The sequence below is a fragment of the Chenopodium album genome, chromosome 10, assembly GCF_948465745.1.
Source record: "Chenopodium album chromosome 10, dcCheAlbu1.1, whole genome shotgun sequence".
NCBI classification, from domain to species: Eukaryota; Viridiplantae; Streptophyta; class Magnoliopsida; order Caryophyllales; family Amaranthaceae; genus Chenopodium; species Chenopodium album.
Window position 1 is genome coordinate 141,742 of NC_137843.1, and position 24,941 is coordinate 166,682.

A 24,941-nucleotide genomic window follows, 5' to 3' on the forward strand; every position below is an offset into this window, starting at 1 on the left:
TTAGAGGGTATTTTAATGCAAATGGGATGAACATTTTGGGACAAAAATTTGGCTAAAAGGGTCGTTTTCCTAGGGACGGAGGGATTATGTAATAAATATAGATGTTATTAGGTTAAATGGTATTAATATGCATTAATATAGTTTTATACTCCCTCCATTTCCTTTTGTTTGTCACTTTTGAATGAAAAATTACGGGAATTAAGATGGAGAATGTAAGCTTTCAAAAAAAAAGGTGGATAATATGAAGTAATGAAAATATATGGGAAAGTGAAATTCCAATCAATAAAGTAATAAAATTTCATACAACGATCCCGAACCAAATTCCGCAAAATTATATTGATCATCCGAATCGTAATTCTCATCCCGATCATACGAGTTATAATTGAATAATCCAGGAATCAACAGTATAATAAATTAATACTATTTCGCTTCTAAATTGTTGGTAAAATACCTGTCGATTCCAATGACAAACAAAAAAGATGAAAGGGAAAAATACTTGATCTCAAACTCACAGTTGCGCCATGGAACATAATCCACTGCCTTAGAAGCGAAATACGCCACCACCGGTACAGGTTTCCTGATGACGCACGCCCCCCAAGTTTAACGCAACTCTCCTTCGTAATTCGTGTACCCGAACCCGAAGCGTGGAATTACTCAAGAAATGTTCAGATCTCAAAGGGTAGGTTTGTGTTTATGTGTTTTGGGTTCCAGAGATAACAAAACTGTGTATTTCTCAATTTGAGGGTTTAGGAGGGTATATATATATATGTACAAAAGAAAGGATATAAATGAAGCAAACAAGGCCTCCACGATAAGCCCACGAGCGGCAGAGCTCTTGCTCTCATATGAGCGAGCTATCGCTCGGCCCTGCCGCAAGCAATAAACGTAGTGAGCTAGCACGCGAGCTATAGCTCGCACCTACCGCAAGCAACAAGCGCAGCGAGCTAGCACGCGAGCTATAGCTCGCACCTGCCATAAGCAGAGCGACCATACGAGCTACCATCCGAGCTATAGCTCGGACTTGCAGTAGCTCATATGCCATGTGAGCTATAGCTCTAACGCTAGCTCGACCTTGCGTAGTCTACTTGCCATACCATCTGTAGCTCTCTCGCTAGCTCCATGCACACAACGTTGCTAACGGGTAACAACACTCACTTAGCAACACTCCGATTTGCATTACAAGTATTAAAACTCCAACAATCATGATCATAGTTGGCCTCCAATTGGACAATATGCTACGTCTACAATTACGACTTAGAATTTATGGGGCAAATTATCTTCTGCACTTAGCTTAGAATTAGATTTTCTACTCCCAGATTTTGCACTTTAAATTCTCTATGCGACTTCCCTTCTACCATTTGTTAATATTTTTGCTTCAACTACGGTTATTTTAGTCGTATCGATATGATAGACATAACTTTGTTGCTCATTATTTAGACTTTAAGATTATTTGAAAATGTGACACATCATACATAAACACAGCCTACCAGTTCTAACTATTAGGTCAAGAGCTCAATAATTATGGAGATAGGTAATTTATCTCTTAAATATCATCAATTGTTGCTGTCATCTTGTCACTTTATGACAATTCAATGATACTTTCATCATATATTGTACGTTATATGTCACACTAATTAACTTGTATAATACTACTTCATTAATTTTTCCCCTCATGATGTGAAGGTTTCTTTATGATTACTTTATATATATTTGGAAAAATTAACTCATATCGTATAATGAATAAAGGGTTAATAATTACTATGTATAATAACATATTATAATTTGAAAAGTAGAAATATCTTGGAATTCAAAAAATATATAAGTATTAAAAATGTTATTCTTATTTATTTTTGGATAATTTATGGAGGAAATATAGTGAGAAACTTGAATTGTATTGTTAATCTAATGATATATATATGTAAATAAATTGCTTAATTGTTTGCGCTTTAACGATATGTTTTTGTACTTTTTCAATAACTAACCATTAGTTCACCTAGTTTGGCATCGTGAATTCAAGAAGAGAAGTAGTTTCAATGGAGCCATTAAAAAGAGAGAAAGCTTAGAAGAAGCTTCAATATATGGAGTGTCACAATTAGAAGTTCACGAGCAGATTTAATGGAGAAAGTAATGGAGGAGGGAAAGCTCGCCTACCTTTTAGAATTAACCATGCTTTGAATTTTTTTTTTGGGTTTATCGATTTGTCGTCGAAAATGGTGAATGGTGAAGTCTCTATTGAAGTAACTTGAAGAAGGAGACGGAGGTGAGTGAGAATCAAAGTAAGGAGGAGGAGAAAATGACAGTGGACGAACAAGTTCACGATCATCTAATGAGAGTACATTACGAATTATTACGAATTACAAAATTAACCTCCACTATATATGAAAACTATAAATTTACCGTTTAATAAACACTAAATTTTTCTTCTTTTTTTTTAATTTTTTTTTAATTTTTTTTTTGTATTTTTTTTTTAAAAAAAACAACACTAAATTTATCTGGTGGTGAGCAAATAGGACACTATCGTTTGAGATGAAAAGGTTGGAAAAAGTAATATTTATTTCTTAAAAAAAGGGAAAAAAAGGGCAAAAAGGACATGATTTGGAAGACGGAAAGAAAAAGGAAAGGAAAGGGAGGTGCATAAGCAATTAAGCATAATACGGAATATTAGTACTCCCTCCCCTTTTAAAATACTTGCTTCACTTTTCTTTTTTCGGCTGTTTTTAAATACTTGCTCCATTTCCTTATTTGGAAATATTTTACAATATTTAATTCATTTATCTCACCTAGTGACCTACCATGAATCATATTTTATTAATTTCATATTCTCTCCTCTAATTCTCTCCACTACTTTTTCTTTTTACAATATTTTATTCTTTCACCTGTCCTAATACCTCCATATTTGATTACTTAGTTTAATTTCTCCTAAAATTCCGCGCATAGAGAAATTGAGCAATTATTTAAAAACGGAGGGAGTATATTACTGCTGAAGGAGTAATTCCACTAAAAAAGTCCACGTACGCCAATTTGCAAAAATGAAACAGTGATCACGTGGCTTTTATATCTCTCAAGCCTGAAAGAGAACCCCAAGCCAAAGCCCCAAACCATGGTCCATGCCTGCAGAGTTTGAATTTTGTTAGTTAAAAAATTGAAGATTAAATAAAAAAAGTAATTAAAGTTAAGTAATGCATCCTTTGGTCTGAAGTTCCTACCTTGAAAACGACCCAAAACAACGCGCACCATTGTGAATTGTGATTGTGTTTGTGTTTGTGTGTTTCTCTCTCCTACTGAGCCGTCCCATGTGCCGACCACCTCTTCTTCCTTCCCATGGCGCCTAATCTAGGGTTTTTCGTCTGAGTTCGATCTCACTTCCTTTCTGTTTATTTCTATGGCGGAGACTAGGATTACAGTCCAAGCTTTACCCAGCGTTGACAAAGTTGTTGATCGGAACAACCCAGATATCCTCCCACTTGCCGATTCTCAGCTCGCCCAAGCTCATCCTCATCCTCATCCTCAAGCTCATCCTCATCCTCATCCTCCTCCTCCACCAATGGCGGATGTCTCTGCTCGAAAGAAGCGCGGACGACCTCCCAAGAACATCGGAGTTGCTTCTCCACCGCCGATGCCGATTGCCAAAAAGACTAAGAAGGAGGATGAAGATGTTTGCTTCATCTGTTTTGATGGCGGCAACCTCGTGCTCTGTGACCACCGGTCAGCTTCACTCTTACTAACTTGCTTTCTCACTGTTTTAGGGTTTTTTTATTTTTTTATTTTTTTTAAATCTTATTCTTTGCCAGGGACTGCCCCAAGGCGTACCATCCTGCTTGTGTTAAACGAGACGAGTCCTTCTTTCGCCGGAGCATACGATGGAACTGTGGTATGTCTTTGCTTTTCGATCACTTAACAAACTTGTTATATTCATCACTTACCACAATTACTATTTATTTTTCTAAATTTGTACTTCAACATTTACTTGTCTTCTGTTCATCCAATTATATGCTGTTCCGGTACTTCAACATTTACTTGTCTTCTCTAAAAGGTCTTTTGCAACTGTCAGGCAACTCCACTATTTTTTCTACCTCTCAATCTTGACCACGGACAATTGGGGAATTTGTAAAATGTAGTCATATATTACTGGCTGTTACTAGGAAGTTTCTAGCTATCTTAAATTAAAATAATATGTAAATCCGACTTATTATTTCTGGATTTCTTTGTACTAGCCTCACTAGATTGGTTAAGATTTGAGCTTCCATTAAATGTGTACCTATGGATATAATTCCCTACCCCTTAAATACCCTGATTACATATTCAATTTGCTCGATTCTAAAACTGTATAGAGTGTGAAATTTGTTTATTCACAATGATTGTTTGAGTTGTTTCTGAATAATGCTTATAAATCTACCTCACTTAACCAAGTTTTTACTGGCTTGGATATAACTCAAGAAGACCTTCTCCCTTGTAATTTGCAGTGTCTTCTATGCTCATCCCTCAAGCTAATCCTTTTCAATATCTTTTGGGAAACTGATTTAATGCCTAGTCATAGGCTTATTTACTGTCTGTAGTTTATTTTACAGCGTGATTTCTGTAAAATCTTGTACATTTCGTAGATAATTTAAACTATCAGCTACTGCTGGGAAGATGATGGATGGAAAAATGCCTGCAAAAATTTTTGTGGAAGAGTTTGGCATGCAGAAGTAGAATTGCTGGTTAGATGCATAGAGTTTGAAGTACCAAGCAAGATTATTTATTTAGATTTTAGTTTCACTTATCAAAAATCCTTTCTCTTCTGATACAAGTATTATCAAAAGACTAAAGATTATGATCACAATCTGGAGTACACCCCCCCCCCCCCCCACACACACACACACAAACCTCCCTTCTTTTTTTTGGCTGACAAAAGAAAGCATACATCTTGCCGTTGGGAGGATACCAAACAGTGCTTCCATGTAGAGAATCAGTGGAATAACCAATGACATCTTTCCCTTGAACTAATGCATGTTTATGTATCTTCATTGTAACATTAGGAAAGTATAGATGTCGTTAAGAATGGAGGACTTAGTTCTGAAAACACTAGAGCCTTGTCTCATTTCACCTCACTGGTGAAGCTCTGCCTTCAGAAAAACTGTTAGTCTGTTTCCACAAGGCATGGGCACCACCAGATTGCAAAAAAATTGACCGCATTTGTTGAATCTGTCTTTTATCCATCCCATTCCTCCAGACCAGAATCTCAGTTATTATTATTTTTTAATCTTCTGGAAAGTACTCTTTAAACATCGAAACATGCTGTGTGAACAAGGATAATCCAAAATTTGTAAACTTGATACCAAAAGATGTAAACACATTATGATTGAGATTTGAGAGAGAGAATACTCGAGTACTAGGAACAAAGAGGTGATCAATTGATTTTTTATGATCTTGACCAAAACTGAACATTGTCTTATTTCGTAAAAAGACTTTTTAGGATCTTCCCCAAAGTTAAGATGTGCTTGGAAGGAGCTTTAATTCTTCAAGTAGTCTCATAAAGGAACAATGGCTTATCATTCACTTCTGCCAAATTAGAGACTTGGTCCTTGGGATGCAGAAGAGTGATTTGTAATCTGCACCAGCCTTTATAGGCCATGTATTCATCTCCTCTTCATCACCTTCAAATTTAGTCAATGATGTGTAGCAGGCCTGTCAGTCTACAAAAGGTTTTATCCTCTCTAGACCTAGAGAATCTAAGGTCCTAGTACTTACATTTTCCTCATCACAAGTCTCCTTAGAGCGTCATTACTTACGATGTTCTGGTTATGAGCCCTTTACTTTAATTAGCACATCCAGGGCTTTTTATACAGAAATCTCTCTAAATTTTTTTTGGCTATTTAGTAGGGTAAGGTCTATTACTTCTGATCCTTCTTAGACCCAATTTGAATGGGACTTGTATTGGGTTGTTGATGTCCTCATTAGCGTTCGGTCCAAAATAACCTAATATTTTGTCTCTGAAAGAAAATTTAAGAAGTGGAAGAAGCATTATATCTAGATAATTAGAGAATCTAATTGTATAAGGGGATATATTTTACAGGTTTGGAGTATGATTAGCTAGTTTCATAATTTACTCTTCAACTCTTCATCAATTTAGGTGCTAAAATTTGTCTGTCATTGTTTAAAAGCACATGAGAGATGGTTACTAGTACGATGTAAGTGATCAATCAATCCAGGTTCTTTATATTGCTTTAAAGGTAGGGGTTAAAAAGATGCCTCCTTGATGATTTTTTCTTGTTCGGTTTTTGCTCTGTTTACTGCAACTACTTTCTTGGCCCCTTTAATGAAACTCTGTTTGTGTTTTAAGATAATCCTGAACATTTCTGCATCTTCGAATTCTTTCTTGGTTGGCTTCATTAAATTTTTAGGCATATGTTCTGACACTTTATAAATTGTGATAATGTAATTTTTATTTATTTATTTATTTATTTTATTTTTTTAAAAAAAAACCTAGTAAGCAAGGATCGTATAACCTCAAACTTGTTAATTTTTGCAATTTACAGTTGATAAAACCTCTAGAATCCTAAATCTGGAATTATAAGTACAATTCTCAAGGACTGGCTTTCTTTAACCCTTCATATTGTTTTGCTTCTTAGTGAGCAGCAAGAGCAATATAACACTATTCACAGAATAGCAGAGATCATGTACAATCTGTGTTGGTTGAGGAAAGTCTAGTATTCTAGGCAATAGAGCAAACCACTTCTGCACTCAGTAATTTTAATTGGTACTTTGTAAGCAATAAATGGGCCACTAATTGTAAGTGAATGTCCAGGAAGCAGTCAGTGAGGGGTAACAATAGAATTAATTTTACATTGGTTTTTTATTTAATTTTTTTTTATTTTTAATGTTGTTTATTTTTATAATGTATGCTTTCCAACATTATTAGGTTTGGAAAGGTGGTGGATGTTGATATCCTCCTGACATTTCCATACTATGAAAATAACTATTGATCCTTGCAATGCTTTTTGAGACTGACTTAGCTTTTTGCATGAATTAATACCATAATCATGGAGATACTGTAACTGTACATCATATCTTGCCAAGTGAATATGCTTCCCATTTGGCTTGCTCAAATTGACTTGTGTAAAACTTTAATTAAATCTTGTGGCTTAAGTTAGTTGTCAATACTTGTATTAACTGTGAATTATAATTTAAAGCACCCATATTTTTCTGTAAAAGCTCAATGTGTCATCAGTGGAAGTGCTGGCCAGTGGCCAATTACCATATGTATGACACCTCCGGTTTGTCTGTATATGGATACAACACAAGACCGAGCAAAGATATATAGCGAGCATGCAATTATATAGGAGGATAATTAAGAGTTGTAAAAGTGTCATAATATTGGCGTAATGTGTTTTTAGCACATAGCAGATTTGTGATTCAAATCAAATCAATCAATAAATGTAGTAAAAGTGTCATAATATTGGCGTAAAGTGTCATTTTTTTGCCAAAGAATGAATATTCACTGGACCTAATAGAGTGGATGAAACATTGTAGTATATAAAATTATCTATGTGGATACTTAATGGATTTGGTGCATTAAGTTGTCATGTAGCCGACCCCACTTATGGGATTAAGGCTTTGATTGATTCATAACTGAGTTTCTCACTGTTTAGACTTTGGATGTGTGGCTTTGTAGGTGTTTAGGGTTGGATACGAGCATAGATCACGTATCAAAATTTAGGCAATTCAAAATTTATACTGGGCCTATTTTTTGTGAAATACTTTGTTGTGCGCTATTAAATAATTACATGCATTAAAAAAGTGATCTTTTTAGTTTTTAGTGTACTGCTACAAAAATTTTCTTCTCCTTATTGTTTGTAGCCTGCTTGAGCCGTAAAAGGGTAGAGGATGATTGCCTGATCAGTTTGAGGTGCAAGGGGTGTGCTCTTTGGTGTCTGCATCACTGGCTATACCTTTTGTTACTTCATTTGAAATGCCCTTATCTCTAATTCTTTAAAACATCAGTTAACATAATCAATTCTATAATCAGCAAGTGGGACCTTAATGCGTAAAGCACTGCCATGCTACGTACAAGAAAATAATGTTGCTAATTGAAACCTTTTAAAATAATATAGACTTAAGTTGCCACCTAAGCCTTTTTACTCTACTTAAACTTAGCAATTGCTCTAGTATTTGCTGAACATTCATATTACACTAATCTATGTTGCACGGGGACGCCTTATGGCTAGTGTCCCCTGTCCCCGGGACGTCACGGGTACCGATACGCCTCGGGAACGGCTTGGGGACGTCCTCGGGACACGTTGACTTTTTGGGGACGGGTTGACTTTTTGGGGACGTTTCTGGGGATGCGAGTGAGGCTGAACGCCTTCCTTAAGTGTAATTTTGGGCATTTTAAATACTTGTTTTGAGTTTGTCGACCCATCAATTCACAGTTTCACACTTCAAAACTCTCGGCGTGGAGTTTGGCAGTGGCGGCCTTCAAAAATTCCCCTCTCTTTTTCCCCAATTCTGAAACCCTAATTTCCCAATTCAATCACTACCTATGCTACACTCTTCATAATGCATAATTAGATTCTGTTATTTAAATCGTGGGATATAAATTGTAAAATTTGAGAGTAATAATGGCAGAATAAGGGCAACAATGGTGGAGCTTTCGACACTGGTGGGCAATGCAATGGAAGAAGTATTGGTGGACACTTTTATTTTGTTTTAATGCTTTTGATTTCGTTTTTTTTTATTTTTACTTTTACGTTTCTGATTTTATGATTTGTTTTTATTTTAAATGTTGTGTTAAATATTAAACTAAATTGTTTGTATTATCAATTTATTTTGTTGCATTAAAATTTTTACAATGCTCCATTTTTTTATATTCAAAATTTATATTTTAAAATATCGCCGTCCCCGTACCCTGGAATTTTTAGATTTGCCATTTTCTGTCCCTGTACCCGTACCCGTATTGGTGCAACATAGACACTAATCTGACTTACACTCTGCTGGAAATTGACTCATGGTGATCTTTAAAATTGCCTAATACTAGAGTTGTAAATGTCTGTGGCAATTTTTTTATTTATTTTTGTGGGGTGTGTGTGTGTGTGTGGGGGGGGGGGGGGGAAGTTGGTTGTTGAGTAGCCCATGGAGGAGATGATAGCGGGAAAATTCGAAGGTTGAGCTAGGTGATGCCAAGGAATGTGTGAGAGAGAGAGATAGAGAGAGAGAGAGAGAGAGAGAGAGATAGAGAGAGAGAGAGAGAGAGAGAGAGAGAGAGAGAGAGGACAAAGGCTATGGTACTGTGTTTACAAAGGTATATAGAAATTGGTTAATGAATAGTTGAAGACTACATTCATTTTGAAGCAAAAAACCATGGACAACTTATGGTCTCAAATAGGATGACTTGGGGTACTAAATTAAGAACATGACTATACTTTATATCATAATCTATGATACATTATTTAGAATATGTTTTCGAATTCCTGGAAATCAGGTTCGATGTTAAAAGAATTTTTCTTTAGCTCCTCAATATTACCCTATATAATCCAAAGATTCCTTTATCCATATTGTAAATTTGTAATCTCTATATTGATCACTTTTAGTGCATTAGGACCTAGTTTCTTTTATTGTACTTCCTCCGTTCTAGATATGTTGCAACCGGGGGTGGAGAAAATTAGGTGGGTAAATTAAAAAATCAAGTGAATTACCTTAGAAACTTAGAAAATGCCTATGATTGAGTTTCCTTAGAGTGAATGATGCAATATTTGCGAATCTTCTTATAAAGGTAATTGCTGCAATAGTGCAATATTTGAAGAAAGAAGTAAGTTTCAGTAAATATCATCTACATCTAGTAAAATAAAAAATTAATTTCTCTATTTAACCAGTTAATTGGTAATTTTGATCATTAAAACAAGCTATAACCAGTTAATTTTTGTAATCAGTGAAAATAATTCGAGTTTAACAAACTACAATTAAGAAGAAAATGACCTTATGGGGGATTTTACACCTATTCTCAATCACACTATTTGTCAAATTTACTATTTTTTATTTCGTTTATATATAAAAAAATTTAAATGTGGAAATCATATATTTTTCTCTTCTTAATGTCAATTTTAGTCATGTAATTTTTTACTAGGTTCTGTATCACCAAGCCCCCTTATTGGTTGTTCTCTGTGCTCCTCTATGCTTATAATTTCATCTTATTTATGATCAAACAATTGGATCCTCGCCCTCGTTGGAATCGTATCAATTAATAGTAGAAAAAGAGGAAAAATATCAGTAGAAAAAGAGAAAAATATACTCGTAATAAAGTAGAAAAAGAGGAAAAACATCAGTACTGATTGGGTAGAACTAATTTTTCTTTTTTTGAGAAGATATCATCCTAATTGATGTTAGTTTTTATTCCTTTCTTGACATATAACTGACATTACTGGACCAAGTGTTTTTGAGTCATGCTTTTGAGTGTTTTTTCTTGAGTATGAAGTAGTCATTATTCCTGATGCTTTGTTATAACTTTTATATGCATAAGTTATTAAAATTTTTTATCAAATTACTATATGTGATTCTCTTTAGAATTTGATCTCTCTAATAGGCTCTTAACCGTAGGGGAATAAGGTTGCGTACTTCTTCAGAGTCCAGACTTTTTTTTTTTTGGAGGAATAGACCTTGTTCTATTTAACACTAAGAGAGTGGGAGGTGTTGAAAAAATTCAAAAAAGAAAAAAGGGGGAGGTGTTAATATTTTCTTTTGTGCCTTTGTTTATATGTGTGTTTCCGTTAGGTAGTGTTACATATGATTGGCTATGCGTGCTATAAGAGGAATGTGCGACGTGCTTCCCCCATGCAAAATCCTTTCGGACTCTAGAACTCGTGTTGCCTGGGGGAAAAGCATGCCACTCAAAAATTGCAAATTGCATTGCATTATTAATGTGGTACAACTGTAAACCGATATTGATATTATGTGAATCTGGTGCATTATAGTTAACAATGATAAGGTTATCATTTTCCCAAATAAATTCCTGTCCTTGACGTGTGGACAGTAGTTGCCTCCATTGTGTCATAGAAGCCTCATCAACGCTTCCTTATGCTGGTTTATGATTGCATTTACTTGTTTTGTTATTGGGAGCTGACCAGTTTCCACATGCTAATGTCTGGCTATACTGTTCTCCATGCATTTCAGGTTGGCATTTATGTAACTTCTGTCAAAGAAATGCTCTCTTTATGTGCTACACGTGCCCTTATTCCTTATGCAAGGGATGCGTCAAGCAGGCAGATATTTTGTGTGTCAGAAGGAACAAAGGGTTCTGTAGAACATGCATGACAACTATTATGTTAATTGAAAAGGTTCCCCAAGAATCCAAGGAGCAGGTATGGCTGATATATCTCTGGTATTATGTTTAGTTTCACTGCTTTCTCAAATGCAAGCTGTTTAAGCATCTGTGATCATTTTTGTTAAACAATTCAGTTCAATGAGAAGCTCTTTTTATCCATTTTCTGTCTGTTTGGCACTCTAATATGTTCAATAGGTCTTATTATAGTCAGTAGAGGTCTTTAGTGCTAATTTTGAACTTAAAGATGGGAAATATTTGATGTTGATGAATTTGGAGGAAGCCATTAAAAAAAAAAGAAGTTTTTCTTTATTATTATTTTTTCAAAGGGCTGAATATATTCAAGTTGATATGCCTACATTGCACAACAGTATGGCACTTGAAATTATTAATTGAACTGCACAGTAGTGTACAGCAAACAGGCTGGGCCTATGCCTGGCTTTAAGGCCTTGTACTGAAAGATGGAAAGGGACTACTCTGAGCCTTGTGTAACTTAGAAGGTCTCTGCAGAAAATTTAGAGATTTTTTTGTGATTAATATATTGTGGGATGAGCTATTTTTCTTCTCCACTCTGTTATGTCCTATATAGGAGATTGCTCTGTATATTAGTTTCCTTGTTCTTTGCAACCTTGTAGTCATATGTGTGGTTGCCTTGCAGGTTCAGGTTCAAGTAGATTTTGATGACACTACTAGTTGGGAATACCTATTTAAGGTGTACTGGATATATTTGAAAGAAAAGGAAGCTCTTACCTTAGATGAGCTGACTCGGGCTATTAATCCCTGGAAAGTATCTGGACTTGAAAACAATAACTTTCAGCAGAAAAGAGTTGAGGCATGTCTCAATAATGTTTCTGAGCTAAGCAGCAGCAATGTACAACAGGAAACAAATGCTTTAAAAAGAAGAAAGACAAGAAAACAACCGCAGTTGTTGAATCTGAATTCACAGGGTATTGACAAACCAGATGGAAACAAGGTATCAGGTTTGCATGCAGTAGCTGATTGGGCATCAAAAGAACTTTTGGAATTTGTTGCGCATATGAAAAATGGTGAAACATCAGTTCTGTCTCAGTTTGATGTTCAGGCTCTTCTACTAGATTATATAAGAAAAAATAATCTCCGTGATCCTCGTCGAAAATGTCAAATTATTTGTGATAGAAGGTTAGAGAATTTGTTCGGTAAGGAGCGAGTTGGTCACTTTGAAATGCTCAAGTTGCTTGAATATCATTTCAAAGAAGAATCTCGTACCAATGGTGTGATTAGGGGTGCAGCTATTGACCCTCTTGCTTCGCAGCTGGAGAATGAGGGTATTAGTGGAGACATCCAGACTCCAAGTAGAGAAACTAGGCGGCAAAGCCGTAAAAAGGCTGAAGAAAAAGGCCGACAAATCAAACTTGATAGTTATGCAGCAATTGATGTTCACAACATCAATTTAATTTACCTGAAGCGGAGTTTGTTGGAAAACCTAATGGTAGATGCTGAAAATTTTCATGACAAGGTTGTTGGTTCAGTTGTTCGAATTAAAATATCCAGCAATGATCAAAAGCAAGATATGCATCGGTTGGTCAGAATCATAGGTATGCAGTTGTTGATACACTTTTCTTAGTTTGCAATATCCACTGTTTGTATTTTGCAAGTTCAACATGTTAAAACATAGTATTTTTGGACAGGTACAGACAAAGCAACTGAGCCCTATAAAACTGGTGATAAGACAGAGTGTTTCATGCTTAAGATATTAAATCTAAACAAGATAGAAGATGTAGCAATTAGTGCAATTTCAGACCAAGAGTTCTCTGAGGTATTTAAACTGGTCTTTTTACCATATGTATCTCGTTACGTTTCTTGGATTCAGCTTTTGAGTTTTGTTTTTGCTTCATATTTAACTTCTGTGTTTGTATATTACGTCAAAAGCTCTTATGTTTTCACTTTTTAAAAATCGATACCCATTCCTTAGTCACATTTAATATGCATCATACTAATACTTTATCCGTAGTGAGCGTAAATGTAGTTGTATTTGTCTGAACATTATTCCTGATTCAGTCTAACAGGATGTTCCGAAACTCTACCATGGTGCTTTTGTTCACTTGTGTTGGTTTAGGAACTTACAAGTTACAAGTCTGAAATCTTAAACTAAATGGTAATTACTGTTGGAAATTTGATTGTTTATTTACTGACTTGGTGTTCAATTGAAATCCTAGGATGAGTGCAGGCGTTTACGTCAAAGTATAAAGTTGGGACTCGTTGAGAGGATGACAGTGGTAAGTGTCAAAACGATGAATCTTCTTGTCTGATTTTGGTGGTGTTGAATTTTTGAGATGAATTTTCTGATTCCAGGGGGAAATCCAGGAAAAAGCGGTTTCATTACAACCAATGAGGGTTAATGATGTAAGTACTTTACGTTTCCCAATCAAGAAGGATGACTGATGAGATTCTACTTATTTATAAATTGTGTACTGTTATTTGCAAGGATGTGAAATAATGGTAAGGCTTTAAATGTTTTAGTTATGGGTGAATGTTATTTGGATTGAACCCAAAGTCTAATCCTATCCAAACCAAATTACTTATACAGATTGGATTGGAGTCATTTTTACTTATTTGAAAAAGGCAGATTTTTAGACTGGATCAGATCAAGGGTATTTGGATCCAAAAAAATGAACATACCAAAATTATAAGGATGTTTTTCCTCATTAAGAGGTTTATTTATATAGAATCCTAAGTTGATTATGTGGATTTTTCAGACTTATTAATGCATATAGTCTATATGGATTAAAACATATCTTAAATACTACTGTATTATCAGAAATTCAGAATAAGGTCCATTGACAATTAGAACAATTTAGTGATTTTACTAATTAGGATTACTGGATTGGATCCTAAGTTAGTAGTCTTAATCGGATTGGTTCGGATCAGACTTGGCTGGAATGCAATTAGATTGGACATGAATTACAAAAACTAAATTACTTTGGATTGGATCAGATTTGAGTCAATTCCAGACCAAAATCTTAATCTTTACCCGTAGTTTCAGTAGTTGTTTTAATTCACTTTGTTTAGGTTGTCTTTGCAATAGGCCAAAGTTTAGTGTTCATGTTCTATATATGGACATTAATTTTATATGCTGCTAAACATGGTGTTACTTGTTTGTTGTAGTGGCTTGAAACAGAGATAAGGAAGCTGAATCATCTTAGGGATCGAGCTAGTGAGATGGGGCATCGCAAGGAATATCCTTTTGTTTCTGTGTGATTTTATGTTGACATTTTTCTACTTTTCTGTGCGATTCGGTGCATAGGGTGGTGTTGTTTCTGTGGCTGTGATTTGCATTTGGAGAAAAGGATTTTTTTGGTGCAGATATTGTGTGCTTGTACTACCTATCACTCATCTCTGATTTCTTTGGTTGATTTTGTTGTCAGGCTTTACTTGTAGGTTGCTATGCAGTGACACTTCATTAATTACCTCCATTATTTCTAGCAAGAATTCATATTTAGTCGTTTTGATTTTTGCTTTTTTTATTTTTTATTTTTTAATTTTTTTTTTAATAATAATTTCTTTTTATTAATACATTGAGCTGGTCAATGATTATTTTCAGGGTACCATTATGCTTAAAATATCATCAGTGTATTACTGAGTTATCTGAATAATGCATGATGATTCTAGGCAGAACTTTCTTGAATTTGTATTTTTCTTGACCATATGAACGCTTAGGGAATGCGTGGAGAAAATAGAGCTGTTGAAGGCACCTGAAGAACGTCTACGTAGGATTCATGAAATTCCAGATGTGCATGCTGATCCTAAAATGGATCCTAGTTATGGTTCCGATGATGACTCTGGCGAGTCAGACGTTAAGAAGCAAGGTATGCTTCATATTTGTGCTGATGTATGTTAAATCAAATCTTTGGTAGTATGGTTTCATATCTGACAGTTCATTTTTGATGATGTTAAATGTGAATAGATGGGTCAGTGACACCAAAGTACTCCAATTCCAATGCAATAGGTGTGAAGTTGATTTCTCCTGTAAGAGCAGGGGATATGTTGAAAGATGACAGGACCAAGGCAATAAAAATCTCTGTTGCTAATGGAGAACGGAAGAGGAAGAATCCTGCTAAATTTCATGTTGGGAAAGCTGAAAGTGCCACAAAACCCCATGAGCCCTCCCACAGTTCTGAAAGAATTGATGCTGCATCAAGGGTCCTGGAAGAATTCAACCATCGAGCAGATTTGGGTGTTGTTTCTGGTGATCGTGGAGTATCTATTTCTCAAGTGGCTTCTGATTCAGCAATAACTGCTCTTTCCTCTCGGATGCTCCTTGTAGCAGATATGACTGAACTAGAGAAGATTTGGCATTATCGAGATCCTTCAGGCAAAGTTCAAGGACCGTTCTGCATGTTGCAGCTGCGAAAGTGGGATTCAAATGGTTTTTTCCCTACTGATCTAAGAGTTTGGAAGATTAATGAAACTCTAGATCAGTCCATACTTTTGACTGATGCGTTAAGAAAGCAGCAATCTAATGAGTCTGAGCCTCATGTCGAGCAGCTTTCATGCTCACAGTCATACTGTGGAGTTGAATCTGTTGACAGAAAAGTTAATCCTGCTGAGGAGTTTAGCAGTAATTCTGATATCCCTTTTGTGGGCCACAATCCAAATGAAGAAGTCAGCAATAAGAACTCAACTGATATAAATGCTACTTCAGAGGCTTATGATCTCCCAATGAGTGGTTCCTGTAGTTTATTAGTGTCTGAAAATCAAGGTGGCATAGATCAATCTTCTGGGCTTGATATGAAAGCACGACTAATAGAGAGTTTATTTGACACTGAAGAACCCAGTTCAATTGCTACGCCCACCGGGTCTTCTGAAACAATGCAAGTTACCCTTACCGTTGAATCCTCTCATCCATCCACTTCTACATCAAAGTCTGTTAATGTAGACTTGGAAAATCAGGCAATGAAAAGCCAACCTTCCAGCCCAAATGCTGGCCAACCAGATTCTGAAGTTGGCTGGGGCTTGACTTCTAATGGAGCTGAGACTTCAAAATTTCCAAATTCAACACCAAAACCCAATCCTGAGGACTTGAAAGGCCTTGATTTGGAGAATCATGTCACATCAAATGTGTCTAAAGACTTTGATGCTTGTAAAACAGGATCTAGTGCAACCAAGTTTTCTCATCTGCCAAATCTTTTGCCAAAGACAGAAAATAAGGATGTCAATGATCGTGATACAGAAAATAAAAAGTTGGCTGCTTCTGCTGGCTTTGAGAAAGACTCAGGTGTAGGCAGTACAGTTTCTGGTGGAATTGATATCTCTATGCTGCCAGGTGCTGCTCCAAAAGTGGAGAATGAGGGACTAAAGCTTCATACTGTAGAAGTTGGACAATCCATTTCTTCAAATGTCTCTGGACGAGATTGGAGTAACATTTCTGGTGAAACTGGCATCTCTATTCGGCCAAGCAATAATTTAAACACGGAGGGCACAAATACACATGTTCTTGTAAATAAACATGATGATTCTTCTAATGTTCCCAATCTAGATTCGAGGACCAGTTGGAATACAATTTCTGACGGAATTATATTTTCTGATCTACCTAGTGCTGCCCCAAAGCTTGAGAGCAACAGCTTGGAGACTCCTGCTGTAGAAAATAACGTTTGCGTTGGTCCAAATGTTCCTGCGCAAGATTCTGGGACTAGCTGGACTTCGATGTCTGTAGGAATTAGATTTCCTGATCTTCCTACTACCTCACAGCTGGACGAGGCTTCGAGAGGTCAAGCAGTGGGAAATAAAGATTCAGAAATTTCGAATGTCCCTGGACAAGATTCATGTATTAGTTGGAGCACTTCTAGCCTAGTAGGTGAGGAAGTACATCTCCCTGATGTTGCTAGTGAATGGGGTGCGTATTCCACAGTGCATGCCAAACCTGTTGAAGAATTCAACTGTAGCCTAGTTTCTGGCTTGTCAGCCAAGCTGGTTGAAGTTGGTGATGACCATGGCACCCCAACTTCTCATAGTTGCCAGCTGACTAATCCACATTGTGATACATCAAGCTGGCAGCCCATTGAGCTTAGCACTTTAGGTGATGAATCTGTTTCTGATTTGTTGTCAGAAGTTGAGGCAATGGAGTCTCTAAGAGGCATGTCATCCCCAACTTCTAGGATGAACTGTGGAGATGACTCAATTGACTCTCCGGGAGATGATTGTTTTAGTCCTCTTGGAGGGCTGAGCCCAAATCTTGATCCTGGAAAAAATGATGCTTTGAGTTCCACGGCTGATATGCAATTCCATCTCCAGCCTAATATCACTGATCATCCACATGGGCCTTTTTCTGTTATACGTAATCTTCCGAGAACCTCTTGTATTCTCTCTACCGGAAGCCTTCAAGTAGAAGACATCAAGCCAGCTACCGCTTTGATCCCTCACCAGGATTTCGTTTCTAAAACTTTAGTGTCTGCAGTGCTGCCACCACCACCAGCAGCATCCTTACCACCACTACTTCCACCACCGCCTCCACCATCAGTATCCTTGTCACTGCCACCACCGCCGCTACCATCCTTGCCACCAGCATCTATACCATCGCCACCAGCAGAATCCCTACCGACACCACCATCATCCCTACCGACACCACCATCATCCTTACCATTGCCACCAGCATCCTTATCATCGCCACCAGCATCCTTACCATTACCGCCAGCATCCTTACCATCGCCGCCAACCTTGCCACCAGCATCCTTACCATCACCGCCAAACTTGCCACCAGCATCCTTACCATCACCGCCAACCTTGCCACCAGCATCCTTACCATCACCACCACCTCCTCCTCCTCCTTCACCACCACCACCACCACCACCACCTGAAGAAAAACCACCTTCACCACCTTCCAACTTGAGCCTCAATCGCCCATCAAGCCCTCGTGAGGAGGGAGAGGTAGACCCTGCTTCTCTTTCACTAAACCATCCAGAAGTGCGTCTTCAACGTCAACCTTCTCCACAGACCCCGAGCATAAAAGTAGCAGCGGTAGACACTTGGAAACAGGGATCTGAACATAGTAGTACTGGTCGGGAACCACCTGGGCATCCAAGTGGTAAGCTTTCTGGTACAGGTTCCATTTTAGGAAATCCTAACATGCATTGGAATGCTTCTGGTCCTGGCTTGGCTGCTGTAAGTGTGAACAGTCATTGGAGTACTTCAGTGGTAAGCCAGGGAGCCAGAGGTTCTAGTCTTCAGACATCGCCAAGATATAATCATAGCATGGGGAGACATTCTGGTACCAAGGACAGGAGCCATCATCACCATGGCGTAGATTCAGGTTTTAGTAAGAATAGGCAAACTTCATGGAGCAGACAGTCTTCTTTTGGTGGAGGAGGCTCTTCAAGGCCACCTCCTCCTAGAGGGCAGCGTGTATGTAAATTTTATGAGAGTGGGTATTGCAAGAAGGGTGCATCCTGTAAGTATTTGCACCCTTAGTTTGATAATGCCCTCTTCGATTTGTATCAATTAAATCTCTGTAGATTGTAATTGTTGTATAACGATATTTGTTTCATAAATTAAAGATCTTTAGAGGCAGAGGAAATTAAAAAATTTAGTGTCCGAGGGCCATACCTTGAAAAATTCTCCCGATTGCCGTATATATGTAAACTTGTAAAGTAGCTTACTTGGTAGCTGCAGCAACTCAGGCTATGTTTCAAGTCTTTACTCTTTAGAACGGAATGGAGTGGTGTTATTACTTTGAACGACTAGGCTAGTTTATATATACATAGTATATAGTTTAATGAGGAAATCAACTAAGCTAGTTGACGTTGATAACCAATCAGATCCTATTTTAAAGAAGTCAAATATAAAAGTTTTTGAATAGAACTCAATATATAAAATTGGATTATTAAGTAGCAATAATAAGAGTAAGTATTTTAATTAAGAAAAAAAAAATAGTGGTGCGATCAAGAATGGCGTCTGCGCTTCTATCTCCGACGCAGAGGTATGCGGCAGGAACGTTATTCGGGTTAGCAATTCATGAGGCGCAGATTCATCAGTCTCGGCCTCTTGGTGTTGGGTTATCTCATCAGAATCACAAAGACGATGAGCGAATTAGCACCGGAAGTAGCACTAGCAGCAGTGCTGATTCTGTCTCCGAAGATCCTCATCTTTGGGTTCATCCCGATTCCGCTCTCCTTCGCCCAATTCTCCAGTTAATTTCTTATGCATTCTCTCTTTTTATTTATTTTTTTTATTTATTTATTTTTATTAAATTTGTTTTGCATCCCCAAGGTTTCTGGAGATTGATTCTGGAGCCTGGTCTGGGATTGAAGAGACTGCTGGCGCTTCACATTCTTCTCATCATGTTGGAGCGGTCATTCTCTTTCTCTTTTTCTTTTTCTTTTTGTACTCTATTATTCATATTCATATTCATACTATATGAAATTATGGATTACAAATTTCATATTCTGTTTTAATTCCTTTTTTTTTTTTTAAAAAAAAAAAAGAAAAGAAAAGAAAGAGCCTTCGACATTTGAATGCATGCTTATTACATTAATAACACATTACTCATTATTAGTGATTCTTTGTAAGGCTAATTTAATATTTAGGGTCTCTATAACATGTTACAAATTATGTTCATTCATTTTTCATAGCGTAGAAAGAATGCTTTCGACTCTAATTTTATAATTTAATCTTAACATCTGATACCAAATATTCAATTGACCTTAAAGTTTGAGTGATATGGATTCATTGATTAAGGTTTTCTTTTTTGAATTTAGTCATCTGTGTTTCTTAGCTTTGAATGAAAACTACAGCTTCATTAACCATTAATGCATGCCTTTTACTCTGTAATCTCGTATAATTGTTGTTACTACTTGTGACTCATGGCAGTATCTGAGACTGCTTTCAGAAGAAAGTGAGGAAAGTTCCTCCGAAAAAAAGGATCAAGAGCTTGCTTTGGCAAAAGGTGTTGATTGTATGAAGGCTAGCATGGAAGCTTCTACCGATTTTGAAAATAAGAGAGATAAACAACGTGAGTATGCACAGGAACGCCGAGAAAAGTGCTCTGTCCCTGAGGTGCCAGAGACACCATCAACCGCTGATGAGGTAGAGGTGATCCAGTCTATACAGGAAAGAACTATTGCAACTGTTCCTGAAGAAATTCCCACTCAAGGATCTGAATATAAATTCAAAGAGGACCCAGTGGAGGAGGAGAGAATACTTGGCTATGAGAGGAAAATAACACTTCTATATCAACTTCTTTCAGCAAGCCTTGCAACTATGTCAGAAGACAGCAAAAATTCTAAGCAAAGAAAGGGCTATGATGCTCGACATCGTGTTGCATTACGATTACTTGCAACTTGGCTTGATGTCAAATGGCCAAAAGTGGAGGCAATGGAGACTATGATTGCTTGCTCTGTTATGGCTTTAGTAAAGGAGGAAGAATTAAAAAGAGGAGAAACTGGTTCAGAAAAGAGTACATGGGCCAAATGGAAGCGTGGGGGAATCATTGGAGCTGCTGCTGTAACTGGGGGAGCCTTACTGGCCATCACAGGAGGTATGCATTGTTTTTGAATGAAATAAGCTTAATATTTCCCTCAATTTCATTTATATGTGGTAATGTTTTCTTTTAATAACAAGCGTGTTTGATTATACTGAATTCAACAGGGCTAGCTGCCCCTGCAATTGCTGCTGGGTTTAGTGCTCTGGCCCCTACTTTGGGGACCATTATTCCTGTGATTGGAGCTGGTGGTTTTGCAGCTGCAGCTAGTGTTGCCGGTTCTGTTGCTGGCTCTGTTGCCATTGCTGCCTCATTTGGAGGTAAGTTCTTTCAGCTTAACTTTGATTTCTGTTCTCTATAGTTTAACTACCATTTCTCTTTCTTTGAATTTGAGGAGATGATGTCAAACCCAGATAGTTGTTTTCTTTATATAACATGCTTCATGCTGAAATCTATGCAGCGGCTGGAGCTGGCCTCAGTGGTACCAAGATGGCTAGGAGGATTGGAGATATTGATGAGTTTGAGTTCAAAGCTGTAGGAGAAAACCACGGGCAAGGAGTGAGTATTTTCGATTTGATTTATTGATCCTGTTTTATCTTCTTGTAATTGTGTACCCACTTTCATTTCATATATTGATTTCTTTACACATGATTTTTAATTCTTGTATTAATCTTATTTTCAGCGACTAGCAGTCGGGATTTTGGTTTCAGGATTTGTCTTCGATGAGGAAGACTTTATAATGCCCTGGGAAGGACTAACTAATAACCTAGAAAGGTACTTTGCAGCCGGTGTTTATGGCATGACCAACTTTTGTCATTGGATGTATATTATGTTATGCTAAACAGAGAAAGCAATGAACTTGTTCATTAATGTAATGATTGTAATTGAACCAATAGTGTTGGCAACAGTTAATAGGTCAAACTACATAGCAGACTAGCAGTTTAGTGATTTAACCTCATTACCTTTACCACAAAGTTAAATAATTTTTTTGAAATCAAGATAATCATTTTCTTACCATTATCTTCTTTGAACAGTGCTGTTTTCTAGCTCTACAATTATCCGTTATTTGCTTCATCCATCTAACCTGAGCTCCAAAGTTATGTACTTCCCTCGTTCTAGAGCAAAGTTAACATTGCTTTAGGGCAAGACATTAAGGTGGGAAAGAAAATGAGAGCAAAGTGGTTGGATGGGTGTTGTTCTGATCTGTAGAGAAATTTTGACATAATGAAAACTTACCAAAAGTAAAGTGGTAACTTTGCTTTGAGAGCTGGGACATACCAAAAATGGTACAAAGTATATACTGCTTCTCATTTTCAGTGGCCGACAACAATTCGGATCCTACTTGACTTTCTGCGACTTTTTATTTTACATTTTCTTAATGTATATGTAAGAGTTCAAAATACTAGTTTTATTCTCTCACTATAATATGCCACTGAAAATGTCTAGGTATGTGCTGGTATGGGAGTCAAAGCATCTAATTGCTGTCAGTACTGCAATACAAGATTGGGTCACATCAAGTAATGTTTCTATTGAACTTCAAAGATCTTGCTTAGGAGTGCTTCACTGCTTCCAGTGTATCGACATTGGTTTGAATATATGACATGACTGTGTTAATTTTCATAGGTATTGCTTTGGGGTTGATGAAGCAAGGGGCCATGTTGACAGTACTAAGCACACTTCTTACTGCGTTAGCTTGGCCAGCCACCTTACTTGCACTTACCGATTTTATAGACAGCAAGTGGACAATTGCTGTGGACAGGTATTCTTTTGACTGCAAAATTTGAAGGTGTTGACTGCAAAATTTGAAGGTGTTGACTGTAAAATTTGAAGTGTTCTATGTAAGAAATAAGGATGGCCCGTTTCCATCTAGTGCCACTATGGCAAATATGTATACTGCATTCTCAATATCTTTTGGTTGGGCCTCTAATCCTATGACTGCAGCAACTGCCTAATATCTCTTGTTTATTAGTCCAAAAATCCAGTTTTATGGGGGATAAATCTTTTAAGTTCTCATGGTTTTTTGTTTTTTGATTGGGAATCTAACCGCTATTCTCCTGATTGGCCATTGCCACAGATTATGATATTTTTTTAAAAAATTCTCATCTTCTTTGTACCTGGCTCTTACGTCTCAAGTCTGACTTTATTACAACTTTACAATCAAACTGAATAATCAGGTCCAAGCTTTGACCCTTTTCTTGAGCACTATTACGCACCTATCTGGATTTAGTAATATTAATTGCTTTCTATCTAACAGTGCTACTGGTGGAGGAAAATCTGATCTCTCTTCTTATCTTTCTTTTTGAATGACTTAATCTTCTTATTTTTAAATTAAGGAATATGATCTATTTGCTCATCTCTTATAGCTTTTCAACCAGTAAAAGATTTTTTGCCATAGCCTCCTAAATTTTTATGACATTTTAGATCGGACAAAGCTGGAAAGCTACTTGCTGAAGTTCTATTGAAAGGATTGCAAGGGAACAGGTATTTCATATAACAAATCGATGGATAAGTATTCTTTAATGGTTATAGTTTTTGGGCAATTACTTTCTGCAGTACTTATTTGGTTGCTAAATCTTCTTCAGGCCTGTGACACTTGTAGGTTACTCATTAGGAGCTAGGGTAATTTTCAGGTGCCTCCAACATTTGTCTAAAACTGAACATCAAGGTATGTCCCCTGCTCCCTCAATCCGCCCCCTAATGACCAAAAAATAAATAAAAAAGAAGAGGTTTCCTAAGTGAAGAATGGTTTCGATTTTCCCAAAATGCAAATGCACTTTTCAATTGATGGATGCTTATACGATTATTCTGAGAATGCATTCTTATTTTTTTTTTTATTTGACAGCTAATCTTGTTGAAAGAGTTGTTCTTCTTGGGGCACCCATTCCAATCAAAGATGAAAATTGGGAAGCTGTTCGAAAGGTAATCCAAAAGTTATCAATCATTGTACTTTTGCATTGTTTATCTGAAATTTCTATGCAGTGGTAACAGTTGCAGAGTATTTCATTGACCTCTGACTACTGGCAATTCTCCTTTACTTTTTCTGTATGGTAATTCTTGGATTTTTTTAAAAAATTCATTATGCAGGTTGTTGCTGGAAGATTTATCAATGTTTATTCCCAGAATGACTGGATGCTGGGTGTTGCCTTCCGTGCTAGGTATGTAAATACTAAATATGTAATGGAATGGGATGCTTTAAGAGTTCTAGCATCAGATAATGACTGAATTCCTGATAACAAGAGCATTTTTCCTAAAGTAAATCGATATCTTAAAGTGGTTGCCACACCACATCAATCCTTCAATTTTGATTTTTTGCTTAGTGAATAATTTACTTGTGGACTTGTGGTTATCTGGTTTATTGGTATAATACATTTGTGAATACTGGTTAGAGCCTTAATAGTATCAGCATCATTTCCCTTTGCAACTATTGCTGGTGTACATTGCATTCATGACTTGACTTTTCTAGTCTTTTTGAATATCATTTAGCAAATCACATGAACATGTTGAGGTTGGAGTTGTGTGATTTACATCCAAACATGAATTTCATGAATGGACAATTTTGTTTATACTGATGTTGAAGCTGATAATTTTCATTGATCAGCCTTCTCTCAAAGGGTTTAGCTGGAATCCAAGCGGTTGATATTCCGGGTATTGAGAATGTATGTTCTCTGCTTTTTGTTTTGTTCCACTTGAAGGGAGTTGTTGTTGCCTAATAATTTTAACTTTAATATTCCTGTTCCTTTAGGTGGATGCAACTGATACCATTGAAGGTCATTCATCCTATTTGTGGGCAACACAAGAGATTTTGGACCAACTTGAGCTGGATACATATTTCCCAGTTTTCAGAAGCTCAGCTACTAAAAATTAGAGCATCATACTTCAAGCTAACTCTTAATACTCAACTTTCTTGCCCTTGGTTAATATTTTTTTATCAGCAACACCAGGCTGTTTACTTCTGAACACTGATGGTAAAGTTTGGCTTCTTCTGTTGTTGTATATAGTCTCATAGATGCAAGGAAGAATGCTGTTGTAACAAATGATCAATAAAAATAAAGGAAGACCATTGTTATATAAGGGATATCTTGGATCCTATTTGTTTCAATAATAGATTACTGATAATTGAATATTAACACAAATTTGCTATCCATACAATTATTTAGGATTCTACTCAGACACAGCTCTAAATTACTGTGAATAATG

At 36.7% G+C, this 24,941-nt stretch overlaps 2 protein-coding genes across 3 annotated transcripts; both read left to right on the forward strand.

The window, feature by feature from the left end:
* The first annotated feature begins 3,382 nt into the window (after nt 1-3,382).
* On the forward strand, nt 3,383-18,877 carry LOC145561786 (uncharacterized). Its single transcript, XM_081621894.1, has 10 exons — nt 3,383-3,705; nt 3,792-3,871; nt 11,146-11,333; nt 11,952-12,867; nt 12,961-13,088; nt 13,489-13,548; nt 13,625-13,675; nt 14,438-14,508; nt 14,984-15,138; nt 15,237-18,877. Exons 1-10 carry the CDS (start codon nt 3,383-3,385, stop codon nt 18,734-18,736), a joined length of 5,472 nt encoding a protein of 1,823 aa, XP_081478020.1. The 3' UTR covers nt 18,737-18,877.
* Nucleotides 18,878-19,175: 298 nt separating this feature from the next.
* Nucleotides 19,176-24,831, forward strand: LOC145561787 (transmembrane and coiled-coil domain-containing protein STS1-like). 2 transcript variants are annotated; one of them, XM_081621895.1, is made up of 14 exons: nt 19,176-19,454; nt 19,535-19,616; nt 20,135-20,801; nt 20,912-21,064; nt 21,205-21,302; nt 21,427-21,518; nt 22,191-22,261; nt 22,368-22,503; nt 23,166-23,225; nt 23,327-23,409; nt 23,587-23,663; nt 23,829-23,899; nt 24,343-24,400; nt 24,487-24,831. In XM_081621895.1, exons 1-14 carry the CDS (start codon nt 19,213-19,215, stop codon nt 24,607-24,609), a joined length of 2,013 nt encoding a protein of 670 aa, XP_081478021.1. In that variant the 5' UTR covers nt 19,176-19,212; the 3' UTR covers nt 24,610-24,831. The 2 variants fall into 2 exon arrangements, 1 of the variants encoding a protein (XP_081478021.1); XR_014094222.1 differs by lacking the exons at nt 24,343-24,400; nt 24,487-24,831 and having other exon boundaries at nt 23,344-23,409; nt 23,829-23,890.
* Nucleotides 24,832-24,941: the final 110 nt, after the last annotated feature.

Coding starts and splice junctions, on each gene's coding strand:
- LOC145561786 (XM_081621894.1), top strand. CDS start 3,383: ATGGCGGAGACTAGGATTACAGTCCAAGCTTTACCCAGCGTTGACAAA. Junction 3,706..3,791: donor CTCGTGCTCTGTGACCACCG/GTCAGCTTCACT, acceptor ATTCTTTGCCAG/GGACTGCCCCAAGGCGTACC. Junction 12,868..12,960: donor TCGGTTGGTCAGAATCATAG/GTATGCAGTTGT, acceptor ATTTTTGGACAG/GTACAGACAAAGCAACTGAG.
- LOC145561787 (XM_081621895.1), top strand. CDS start 19,213: ATGGCGTCTGCGCTTCTATCTCCGACGCAGAGGTATGCGGCAGGAACG. Junction 23,226..23,326: donor AAAGGATTGCAAGGGAACAG/GTATTTCATATA, acceptor AATCTTCTTCAG/GCCTGTGACACTTGTAGGTT. Junction 24,401..24,486: donor ATATTCCGGGTATTGAGAAT/GTATGTTCTCTG, acceptor CTGTTCCTTTAG/GTGGATGCAACTGATACCAT.